Source organism: Pinus tabuliformis, chromosome 6 (genome assembly GCF_031772625.1).
Source record: "Pinus tabuliformis cultivar Carrire ecotype Pingquan chromosome 6, CPIR1, whole genome shotgun sequence".
Lineage (NCBI taxonomy): Eukaryota > Viridiplantae > Streptophyta > Pinopsida > Pinales > Pinaceae > Pinus > Pinus tabuliformis.
In genome coordinates, this window is record NC_142292.1 from 1,973,058,896 (window position 1) to 1,973,072,220 (window position 13,325).

The following is a 13,325-nucleotide window of genomic DNA, read 5'->3' on the forward strand; positions in this document are numbered from 1 at the left end:
TATGGGTCAAGGTCTCTCTTCACATATCCTCCCAAACCTTCTTGCTTGGTAAATTTTCCCTTTCCAATGTAGTTTCTTTTTCAGAAAGTCTCTTGTCAAATTGAGAGTATTTTCATTCTTCCCCTAATCTCTTATTCCCCTGATAATAAAGTTTTTTTTCCCGTTCTGTCTTTCTTTTTGTTTTATTTCATGTGCTCTGCAATCACTTGTATCTTCTTCTTCTGTTCTTATGTAACCATTAGCATCTTCAGCGTTAGCTTTGATTTCTTTTGGACTATCTTTCCCACTATTCATTTTTGCATTTTCTTTGGAACTCTTATGTAACCATTAGCATCTTCAGCGTTAGCTTTGATTTCTTTTGGACTATTTTTCCCACTATTCATTTTTGCTTTTTCTTTGGAACTGTTGTTGAGATACTTGTTGTTAAGATACTTGTATATCTAGATGAGTTTGTTTAGAAATGATCACATCTTCGTTTGTTGTTATTACTTCTTTCATGTTTTGTCATTCTTATTTTCTTGTTTATAGAGCCTTTTGTAACGTTATTAGTTGTTTTTTAAAATTCTATTATTTTCCATTAAAATTGATTTACAACTGTGATCTCCGAAATTTTGGGGTCCCATATAATTTATAAATTAAAAATAACCTTAAAACTATTACAATATACACGAACACGTGAAGCCTCTGCGTACTTGCGTAAATCTGACACTGGACGGCACGATTCGCGGACGAAAATATTTCCATGGTTCGAACTTTGTGTGTTTTTCTTCGTCTCTTTCTTTCATTCCTGGTGGCTCCAAGGAAATGGAGGAGCTGCAAACGAAGGAGTTAGGGTTAGGGTATTGCGAATTGCCGGAATATCTGAGAGAAGAGATATTGGCACGTTTGCCAGTGGAATCGCTCTGTAAATTTCGCAGCGTATGCCAAGATTGGAATGCTCTCCTTTCTTCTGCCAAATTTATAACAGCTAAATGGTCAGAGGCACCTCACAACAAGAATCCATGGCTGTTCGTGCAAAATGTGTACTCCAAAATTCCCAATGGTTGTGTTTACTGCTTCTACACACGCACATGGGAGAAGTCCTCCCGTCTCTCCCTCTCCTTTCTGAAACAAAATCAAAATTATATCCATTGTTTTGGGTCCGCTGCAGGCCTCTTCTTGGTGACTCATTTTCTTGTCTGCAATCCTCTCACTAAAACGTTCTTGAAACTACCCAACCTGTCATCCATAGTGCGGTCGATTAGATGGGCAGGTATCATGGAAGGGGACGCCCACAGTCGCCAGTCATACAAGGTGGTGGTTGTGGGTCGGTCTCGTTTCCAGAATGCCTATGTAGTGGAAATCTATGATTCCATTGACAAGTCATGGAGAATTGCGGGATATCTGCCGGAGGATCTCCAGGTAACGGGGCTGGGGATGTTAATTGGGATGGGGACGGGGATGACTCTGCCGATGGTTTTCTGGGACAGTTCTTTTTACTGCTTAACGGTCTTTAATGGAGCGTTGGGCGTTTTGGGTTTCAGTATCAGACACGGGGTTTACGATTTTATACCTCTGCCAGAGATGGCTAATGAAAAGAACCCAAGGCCTTACCTCCTTGCTTGCAGGTCGCGGGTTTTTGTTACAGTTGGCATTATCAAAGAAGGGGGTGACCTTTTGCAGGAGATCATTATATGGGAGTTGGAGCAGGGGATTTCCTCCTTGCCATCTTCTTCATCATCATCGTGGAAGGAAATTGCTAGAATGCCACCATCCTTCTGCGGTCGTGTTAACAGGATCCACTCCTTTGTGGACTGGCCGTTTAGCCACTGCATAGGAATTGGGGATTATGCCTGCTTTATATTCCTTGGACATATGCGGGAGATGGAGGTGGTTGTTTACAATGTAAGTGAAAACACATGGAGTTGGCTTCCCAGCTGTCCTTTAAATGATGACCAAGGCCATGTGAGAGCTACGAGAGTTATGGCCTTTGAACCCAGGCCAGGCATGAAGGTCACTTAAGTGTGGTATGCATGCCATTGCTTTTCATATGCTGCCTTCAGTATTTTAAACTTCATTTCTCTCTTATTTATATGTAAGATTCTCTCTGGAAGTTGCGGTGTCTTGTTCGCTGACTTTAATTGGAAACCTGCTTTCAGTTTGATATGCAAGTGAGCATATTTATTTTTAGATGCAGTTGCAGGGCTTGTAATCTCAGTGTATGATTTACCAGATATATTGAAAGTTAATAGGTACAGATTTAGTACTCGATCATTTGGTTATAGGCTGTTGAAAGTGGCTCAGATTAACTCATCATCCGTTGGGGATTCAAATTCTTAAAGAATTATTAAAGAATTTAACTAAGCATTGCTGGCTTTGTTAGTCCTAAAACCTTGTTATCAGCATGATTGTCTTCATTTGCAATGTTTATTTTAATATGTTATGTGTAGCTCGTTAATGGCTCTTTCTACTACCTTGAATGGAACACTTGAAGTTTTGAATTCTACCCTAAATAGCAGAGCCGGTAACCTAAGTGCAGTGTAGTGATTTCATTTAGTCTGTTAAGTATTTTGGGGCATTATACAACTTCATTTACTTCAATAATGATACGAGAGAGTTTTACTTTAGTCATTAAAATGAGGTTTACTTATTACAAACGCAATGGTCGTATTCCAGAGTTGCAGTAGCCACCACCAATCCTGCTGTGGTGGTTTGGAAATGGTTGTCGACGTGTTTTCCATGATATTCTGGCCATCTTTATCCACAATATTTTTCCATACTGTATCAAAATTTAGTTCCTTTTAGTGAATGTTGGCCTGTGTAGTAGGTGAAACTAAGGTGTTTCTAATAAACCTGGAATAAACCTGTCAGGGTCCAAATCTTTCCAATGATGCATGTGCTCATGCTCATGCTTGTTGTATGCATGCTCTTGTGAAAGCGGTCTGGGTCAGGTGCAAGTCCTAGGCAAATTTGGTGCAATAGAGAACCCCTCTCCCTTGCAGCCTTTCAATGGAAGGACTCTGATCTCAATGTTGTATGTTGGCTACCTACATCGAAATTCTCCTAGATTGGGGAAGGGTGAGCCTGCCACATCAGGATGAAAGGAATTGTTACACGCACAAAAATAATTAGCCCCCTTCTAGTCGTATTTAGTTGCTTTCTAGAGATCACTATGATATCCTTTAAGGTTTTACTAACACCCAAAACTGGGAAACCAGAAATATTTTTCAAAATATATTTCTGTACAGTATTATAATACAATATATATCCCGCAGCATCCTTGAACTGCTAAGCCATTTACTCGGAGTAGAATACAACCACAGTTCCCCAACCAAAACTACAAAACCATGGACAAAACCACCATGTGCCACAAAACCACCTTTAGCAAAACACCATGTGCCAAAAACCACCAAAAACAAATGCAAAGGCCACCCAATTTTCTTTTTGTGGCCGTTGCCAGCCCCCCTGTGACATCCCCACTACACTCGGAACAACGGACAACACCTAGAGCTAGTCATGGAAAGAATATAACACATACCTAACATTGAATTGTCCCAAAATTGTTATGTTCGTCATTTTTGCTTCGTTCTTCTATCTCAATTAGTTCTACAGTTGCAATGCTTGTACTTTGTTCTGATTTTCATTCTTCAACCTCATTGTTGTTATAATTTCTGTGATTATGAATTGCAAATTCAAAAATTTCGCTTCACACTAGAGGTTTTCTGCATCTAGTCCTTGTAAACTTCTGCCTTGTTGTTGATCATAAATGTTGATTTACAGCTGCAAGTGACATATGATATTTCAGCTCACTTCAACCAAATATGAAATATACTAGGTGGCCGAAGAGAAAAGATATCAAACACATGACAACAAGTTTTAGTCCTTAGGGCACACTTTCCAAATATAAACCAGATCTGAAATCACTTTAATCATTGTAAATTAAGAGTGGTAAATCTGCCCTACTATCTTCAAGATATTCGTCCAATTACTTAACAAATTCAACCTTTAAATACATCAAATTGTCATGAATATCAGGTGCTGAAAATTGCCAAATCAAGTTGAATGAAAATTTATAATTACACAATTTCGGACAGCTAGAAGCTTCATATATATAAATAAAATAAATCAAGTACATATACATTTATTTCAAGTTGGTACAATCTTGAAGCTCTCTAAAATCCTAGCTAGGAAAACTATGAAAACCTTGGTTCACCATCAATGATCCACAGCAAACAAGCGTAAACATTGACACTTCCTTGGCTCCAACATCAAGTTTGCATCGCACGAGCTCTCCACATTAGCAATGTTGTCTTCCATAGGGTTTACAAACCCTAGCCATGTTGCATTACACAAATACATGGGAAGAGAACTCTAGCATTAGCCTCCAAATTTACATGTCCATCCTAGGGGTTGAATGTCTATCCTAGGGTTTGAGTCCTTGAGCCTCAGGGCTTTAACTCTTGCATCAACACAAGCACCAAGATCTCCACGGAACATCAAATATTCAATGGGTGAGTCTTCTTCCAAGCAAGGCATCACATGAAGCTCAAGATTTATCGAGCTTATCTCTCCATGATTTTGCCTTAGCCTTACATCCCAAAGAACAAGGCTCCAAAACCAAGCAAGGGATTTGTGCCACTCTCCATGTTTTCAACTAGGGTAAAGATCCTAGTGCTAAAACAAGAGCCACTAGAACCATCATCACCTCCAACATAATTTTCTTCTCTACAGTTTATATGCATAGCTCAAACCCTAGTTATCACAAGAGCAATTTGAAGTTGGAAAACTTTGAAAAAACATTGATTCTGAAGGTGCCAAGTATGCTCAAACCCTAGTTATCACAAGAGCAATTTGAAGTTGGAAAACTTTGAAAAACGTTGATTCAGAAGGTGCCAAGTATGTTAGTTCAAGGCATACTAAAAGAAATTTACGGTATTGCATAACACATTGAGCTACATCAAGAAGAAGCTTCTAATCAATACAATTTAGCCACCCATAATACTCTTGAGGTCTGCATGACAATAATAATAACATTTGGCACCGTTCTCCTAAGGTGGAGTTAAACAAGTTTGATGGTTCTGACCTGTTAAGATGAGTCACTTAGATGGAACATTACTTCACCCTCTATGGTAGTATTGATGACATGATGAAACTCAAGGTGGGTGCCCTAGCATCCCACAAAAGTAATCTCTCCATGGACATTCAAGATGTCTCTTTCTCCTTAGCTTCTCCTAGGGTTTCCTCATGAACTCTAATGTCACCAAGACAAGTACGAAGAAGAGTAAAATGATGATATGTGTGCAAGAGCTCTCTCCTCTCTCGTATATACAAGTAGATAAGGGAGGCTAAAAGGTAGGTCTCTCTCCAAGCAATCACAACTTGGCCTTCTGATGGTGAACATGTAAAGACTCTAAAGAGAATACAACAAAGCAATTGGGTTTATGCAACCAAACCAAGCTACTCTCTCATCCCCTCTACTGGGGGCTCCAAAAGGACAGTGACCATTTGTGAAACTAAAGGGACATAACCCTAGACCACTGATTTGCTTAACTGTGAAATCACTCCAGAAAAAGCATGACATCAATGGTTGCCTATCAAAACTCCAACATCACTAAAGTCATCGTCACGGCCCAAAATCATTTGGTGCCACAGCCAGAGTTCTTTAGGGCATCCTGCAATGATAATCACATCTTCTATGTGACCACGACAAGTGGATCAGATCTATGAAAGCACATGATAAAAATTTGCAAACATCTGAACTCATTGATCCTAAAATATCAAGCTTGAGGTAAAAGGTAATAACAACCCATACAAATTTACTATCAAACTACAAGCATGAGAGTTCCTTTCAAGCCCCTCAAAACCTGTGTAATTGAAACAACAATCTCAACAACAGGAACTCCCTCTTAGTGAAAGAATCTTGAAGCAAGAGTGTCATCCTTGTCAACTCCCTTTGCCTAAGAGAGTCCAACAACCTTGTTATTGGCACCTGTTAAATTTTATAACCGTAGAACTTGACAAATTATTTCCTTGTGATTTCCTTGCTGCTAATAAAATTTAATACAGCTTTAGAGAATAAAATGCATACACTGGGATTTTTAACTGGCAAAACAAAATTTCAGTGGAAGCAAATAAAACCAATTTTCACAACATGCACACACAAATTTATTTCCCTTCAAATATGCTTCTCATTAAAATAAGTATCAAAGCATACAATGGCTCCTTTACTGGGAAAATGGCCCACAGTAAATCAACACAAGCTACAGCGAAAATTCCAAATATTACTAATCACTTGTATGACCTCCAGAAATTCCCGAAACACCCCCTTGACCTGTTGTTTGTTCAATCCGCGCAACGTATGGCCTGCATATGGCCTGCACGTCATTTTTACAACCCCGTTGGTCTTCCTGCATGGCTCGATCTACTACTCTCGCACAGCCTGCAACCCTCTTCACTAGCATATGACCTCCCACACTTGGTTGCTTGCATGTTGTTGCTGCAGATTTGCTCTACGGCCTGCGTGCTGTTGTGGCAGATTTTCTGTACAGTTTGATTGCTGTTGTTGCAGATGTTCTGTACAGCCTGCGTGGGGCTGATTCTTTTGCTGCAGATTTCTCGTGCCGTCTTCTTGAACCTGATTACTGGATGAAATTTCTTTATCAACTGGATCTCTGAGTCACTGTCCTGTGTGTCTCAATCACTATGTTTTCTTGTGTCTTTCCTCCTCCCAGACTTGTCTTTTTAATCTTGAGGTATTGGCCAAATCAATTAACCATTGATGTCGAAGTCTCCATAACAGTAATCTCTCAATGAGATAAGTGGTTGATATTAAGTCTCGATCAACAGTTAAGATTCATCTAATTTACTGTAAAAACGTTTACATTTCATTAGATTAGACTCATTTTTTATAAAATGACATTTCACTTTATAATTCCTTTAATTAAAGTGAATTACTAAAGCGAGGACTTTGGATGACTTCCACACGTGTTGTCACTTAGACTTGTGCGGAAGTACTTGTCCAAGTTACAAACATCAACAGTACTCATCATTACTCTCATCCACTGCATGCTTGGAATCGATTGCTGATTGACATGCACAAGAGCTTATTCATTTTACCCTATTCTAAATAGAAGAACCAAAATGCTAGGTTAAATCACACAATAAATGCAACCCCTAAATCATCTCCTACACGACATGAGATCTTCCCTTGTAGTTGGCTATGAACCAAAACAAGAATACATCAAACTTGAATTGAATACAAGTTGGAATCTCTATCTTAGCAAGGCTGAAATTTGAAGTGAACTCATGAAAATGAGAAAGAAGGCAAAAGTCACACTAGGAGTGGCATGTTTCACTACAAGATTGCTCTATCCAATGGTGGATAGAGAAGATATAAACATTGGGTTGTAAATATAGATAGGGCATTCCGTTACTAAACCATGACATATCATCCATAATGCCCTCAAGCAACAATGGTTTAGACGGTTCGAATAAAAAACTGTAAAATATTTCTTTGCTGCCCTCCAATAAACATTTAGATGAAGTATGGGGCAAGAAGTCAGATTTGGAAAAAAATTATGCACATATTGTAGGACTTGTTGCTCCTTTTTGAATGGTTGGAAATTTGTGCAAAGTACCATGAATTGAAAACACTGCTGTACCAAAATCACACTCCCATGCTGATTTTTTACATTATAAATCTACCAGTATCTGAAGATGTTATTCGCTGAAAATATTCTATGTAAATATCTTTTCAATGCTGTAAAAGATCTACCTACAATGCTTCAAAAAATATGCCTCATCTATGAGAAGAAATGGCTGAAAAAATTATATATTGACTATCATAAAAATGTCCATTAGGCTGAAACAAATCTGTGGCATTTATGAAAATACATGGCTGTTTGTCCATCGCAATTTTTTTACATATACTCCCAATATGTTTCTGTCCAAGAGACAACAATCTGCAATCTTGGCCCTATGACCCCTATCATGAGTATCTTAAATAGGCTATCCACGAAAATATTAAAGATCTATGTCCATACATGCCTGCAATCTAATTTTTTTTTTTTTTTTTTAACACAAAAATCTGCAATGTTGACCCTATGACCCTCATCACGAGTATCTTAAATTGTTTATCAATGAAAGTTGACCCTATGACCCTCATCATGAGTATCTTAAATAGTTTATCCACGAAAATACTAAAGATCTATGTCCATACATGCATGCAATCTGATTTTTTTATTTTATTTTATTTTATTTTTATCTTTTTTTCTTCGAATTTTTCATCCTCTTGGTTGCTATCTTCTCCCTGATATGACGGGGGGTGAGCACATATGAAACTTTTTCATTTTCAATTGGCTTTTCTGCAAATTCATTGTTTTTTAAATCATCAAAATTTGCTTCATAAAACCAAAATTTTGAAGAGGCAAATGGCTTTCCAAACCCTCGTCTTCAAGAGAGGATGAGATGGATGCTTGAGTGCCTTCATCATTAATGTTGTCTTCATTGCTATGGTCACATTGCTTGTAAAATAATTCAATAAAAATTGCAAAAGATGATATCTCCCATTTGCCAAAGTCTATAAACCAATTCACTGCCGTTTCTTCCAAAGTAATTAGAAATATGTATATCATCACATCCTCATGGACAATACCAAAATTTGAAATAATCTCCATGAAAGATGAAACATGTAGTGTGGTTGAATGATTATGCCCATGAAATTTTGGAGTAAGCTTCTACCAATCTTCATCAAGGACGGATCTAGGGATACTTGGGAAATCTAACCAGAGATAAAATGCCTCGATTATAAATTTTACCATGCTTTCTTATTTCAAATATTGAGTATGAAAAACTGATAAGAAATCTAAAAAATGCATAACTATCACACTGTTGGAAATTGTAACTAGATCCGGTTTTCGTAATGACCTTTTGTAATCATGACATTTATATTTTGTATAAAGAAAGAAAAAGAGAGAAAAACAAATCTTTCTTTGAAAGCATGGGTTTCATGCTCAAGTCTAGGTGAAAAGCATGTTTTTCGTGCTTCTAGGTTTTTCTAGGTCTTTCTAGGACAAAGAAGAATTTATGGCATGTATTATAGTCCCATTTGGACACTTCGTAACAAAGAAAAATATTTATTTTTGTCAAGAAAAATCCATTTATTCCTCCAAGACCAAGTTGGTTCGAGTCAAGGACAAGTTGGCCTAAAGGAGGGCTAGTCGACCCGTTAAGAAGGCTATAAATACAAGGAGCTCGACTCATTTGTAGCACTATTCATCCACAAGTTCAATTTGCAATACGAAGGAGAAGAAAGAGTTAAAAGGACAAAGGAAGGAAGAAGAAATCGAAGTATATTAGATCTATCTCTTTTTTTGTCCACAAGTGTGAAGCTGCTAGTGTTTTTGTGAAGCTACCAGTTGCAAGAGGCCAAAATTGCAAAGCCGAAATTCTGACGAGCAGTCATAGGGCAGAAATTCTACAGTGAAGTTGAAGAAGGTCGAAGTCTTGAAGTTGGCTTGGACAGATCTCGTTGGGGGGTTGACTTGGTGCTTGGGAGGATTCTGGGCTTTGGTCTTTGGGTCTTGGAAGTCTCATTGTAAGAATATTCTATAAGAAGAGAAGCTTTCTTTCTGCGTTTTCCCCTTGGAGGGGTTTTGCCCTAGCTTGGAGCCTATATCTAGTGTAACCTGTCTCTTTGTAATCTTTATTGTTTTGGTAATTGTTTGATGAACACGAAATAAAGAAGTAATAAAAGACCAACTAACATCACAAGTAATTATCAAGTTAAGGAAAATCATCTATAATCTACAAGTCTCTTGATTTTCGTTTAAGGTGCAAGGAGACTAAAGATCATATCCTAGTTGGCACTGTGGCAAGGGTTATGATGAAGGGTTTCACTACATCTATCAAGGGACACATCTTGAAGATCATTTCCAAGCTAGAAGTAATGGATGGAAGTTTATTTTATGCTTTGTCTAGAACTTTCAAGGACGAAAATGTGTGGGTTATCGACAACAGTGCTTCTAGACATATGATGGGAGAATGCAGCCAGCTCCCGAATTTGTCAAAAGTAACATACTCTCATTCAATCGAACTTGGAGGCAAAAAGAGGTATGTAGTGAAAGAAATTGGATCTACTTCGTTGGAGGTCGAATCTGGTGGAAGTATTCACCTCAACAACATCCTTTATGTTTCAGTTTTGAGAAAAACTTACTTTCTATTTCTTGTCTAGAAGATAAGGGTGATAGAATTTATTTTGTTGATGGAAATGTTTTGGTTTTGGGTAAGGGCTCTAGTATAGGTAATGCTAGGGTGATTGGGATTCATGAAGGGACATTATATAAAAAAAAAATACACCTCTATCACAGGCCCTAGTTCACTTGGATGTGAACCCTTTTGAACTATGGCATAGAAGGTATGGACACATTCATTATAATACCTTTCCATCTCTAAATCAAATGGTCAATGGCATCCCCGAATTGAAGGAAGAACATTAAGGGACCTATATGACCTATATGAGTTGTGCTCTAGGAAAAAACATGAAGAAGCCATTTGCAAGAAGTGATACTAGATCTAAGGAAGTTTTGGATCTCATACACTAATGTGTGTGGTCGTATGGCAGTAAAATCCCTTGATGGGAATCAATATTATGTGATCTTTTATACCTCCTCAAGATCAAAGACAAGGTGTTTGAGAAGTTTCAAGAATTCAAAAATGAGGTGGATAACTCATAGATTTTTGCAAGGAAGAAAGGATTAAGAGGGAGTTGATTGTTCCTTATTATCTTGAATAAAACGGTCTGGCCAGAAGGAAGAACAAAACAATTGAAGAATGTGTCAGGGCCACGCTACATGACCAAGATCTCCCCAATTCCCATGGGGAGAAGCATGTGTGACAATTTTTTACTTGTAGAACAAAAGTCCTCACAATATTCTTAACAACATGACTCCGAAAGAAGCATTTAAAGGAAATAAGCCAAGTGTGGATCATCTTCAAATTTTTGGGTGTCTGTTTATTTTCATATACTAAAGGACAAAAGGAAGAAGTTGGATCCTATCAATATGAAGGGCATCTTTGTTGGGTATAATGCTTCATCAAAAGCTTAACGATGATCATTGGATCAAGGTAAGCAAGGATGTCATCTTTGATGAAAGTATAGTCTACAAGAAATCAAATTATGTTGCAGTGGATTTTGATGAAGAAGAGATACCTATCTTTGAGGATATCTCGAGGGACAATGTGTTGAGAAATCTAGGGCAGAGATATTAGATGATTTCTCTTATAATGATAACTGTTTGTGAAGACTTTTTACTTTTCTTAATTAGGTTCTTCTTTGTTAAGTTATGGTATGTTCTATGCTTAGAGCAGTTTACTTATCTTTCTTATTATTATCCACAGATTAGCAATCACATGTACATAAAATAAAGCGCAGATAGAACATTAAACGATCGATAGAAAACAAGTCAAGACAAGAGACACAAGATGTGGTGGCTAGCCAGAGACAAACCCCAATGTGGGGTGATATGATATTCACCCTATGAATGACATCAGTTAAAGAATTATTAAACTAAGGTATTACAGACTCATGTGCTGGTGTGTGTCTTCTGTGTTATTGAAGCAACGGATCGATCAGATTTCCAATACACAGACATTAAAACAGAAAAGACAGCAGAGAAATACAGTAAGCAACACAAAGACACAAACAATTTTAATAAGGAGTTCACCCTATTCTCCAGGGCTACGTCTCCGGTCCAGCTTTCAGTGGTGGCCTTGTTTTATTGTGTCTTTAAGCAGAGAAATTACAATACATGGACTCAATATGAGTTATCCTAAAACAAATTTTTCTTGGCAGGGTGGTTCTTGGATTCCCCAAGCCACTTGGAGTACATAGACTCTTCTTCTTCCTACCAGCTCTGTGACCTTTTGGTCTATAGTGGAAAGAGCCAACTGTGATGCTTAGTCCAGACAAAATCCTCGGTGGGATGGCTTGAATCTTCAAGCTCTCTGGTGCTCGATGCTGCCTCTGGTCAGCTCAGTCCTCTATCTCTCCTGCTTTGCTTTACTGTTCTCTATGTTCAGTCCTCCTCTCAGGGTTCATTGTTACACTTCGTCTCTCGACTTCTGTGTCTCTCAACTCCACTGATTGATTCGACTGTCTTTGTTCATGGCTTTAGCCATTTAGATCCTATGCTTGTTCGGTTCCTCTTCCACTTGTCGATTCACCTTCTGCGGCTGCGCTTGGAGTTCCCTGTGTTCAGCGTCATCATGAACGCTTAGGGAGTGGCCAGTTGTCCTCCTTTAAACGGCGGCAGCATGCTTCGTCGGTTCGTTTCTTCAGTTACTCCATGGATGTGTTCTTCCTCCACCGTGGTGGTCAAACAGATTCCAAATCCCTGTAAGACGCGGCTTAATTCCCTGTCTATTCCGCTTATTCCATCGGGCACGATCTCAGCAGTCCGATTTGGGCCCTCCAGATCCGACGCCATACGCACGTTTCGTGTGGTTGACTTGCTTGACCGATAGCATGCGATCAACGACAGTTTTCTCTCACCTCCACCTGCCACGCGCCGATCGTTGTATGGAATCGCTTCGCTTTCGTCCAAAACCTCTTACCGTTCAAGGGCAACTTGATCAAAACCGTCGGTTTCTAGAGTGCGGGTCCCGCCATTTGTGTTTAGTGCTTTTTCCCTTTTCCGCCCACAGTCCTTCGATTCCCCCGCGCGACTGAGTGCTTGGGCTTTTTCTTCATGGATTTGTTCGCCTAGCGATTGTGCATCAAAAATCACTTCCTTTTCCCATTTTGGGGCTCCCAGGGGCTACTTTGGCTTCCTGCGCAGTCTCCATGGGCCTCGATCAGCGTGCTTTGACCGAGGTCCTCGTCGTTCCACATTGGCTGCCATTACCACTGGTACAGGGTGTTTTTGATCGCTGTTTTGGATTTCTTTAGAGATTTGTTCGACCTTTCTATGGATCTAATTCGGATCATGGGGAAACCCTTTGATCAAATCTTCCTTTATCTTCAATAATTCAACAGAGAGAAATAGTGCATAAATTTGATTTACATCAATAGCAACAAACCCTAGATTAGTGCCAAACTAGGGCAGATGATATCTTGCAAACTGACTGTCGGATCGGCTTGGTTCCTTCACCAAAAATGCCGCCTTCAGAGGAGATCCAGATTCACCTACAACGTAGTTCAGAGAGGGAGACTGATGGTCAACGCTGGTCAAACTTTGGTTCTGTAGTTACAGCCCTAAATTTGCGTCCTTCCTTTCACATGTGCGAGAGAAGAGTCTCTTTCTTCGCAGTAGGAGAAGAGCCTCTTTTCTATGCAGGAGAGAGAGAGA

General features: G+C 38.9%; 1 protein-coding gene across 1 annotated transcript; it reads left to right on the forward strand.

Moving 5' to 3' along the window:
- The first annotated feature begins 804 nt into the window (after positions 1-804).
- LOC149267113 (F-box/kelch-repeat protein At5g15710-like) lies at positions 805-2,001 on the forward strand. Its single transcript, XM_089410242.1, has one exon. It carries the CDS (start codon positions 805-807, stop codon positions 1,999-2,001), a length of 1,197 nt encoding a protein of 398 aa, XP_089266368.1.
- Positions 2,002-13,325: the final 11,324 nt, after the last annotated feature.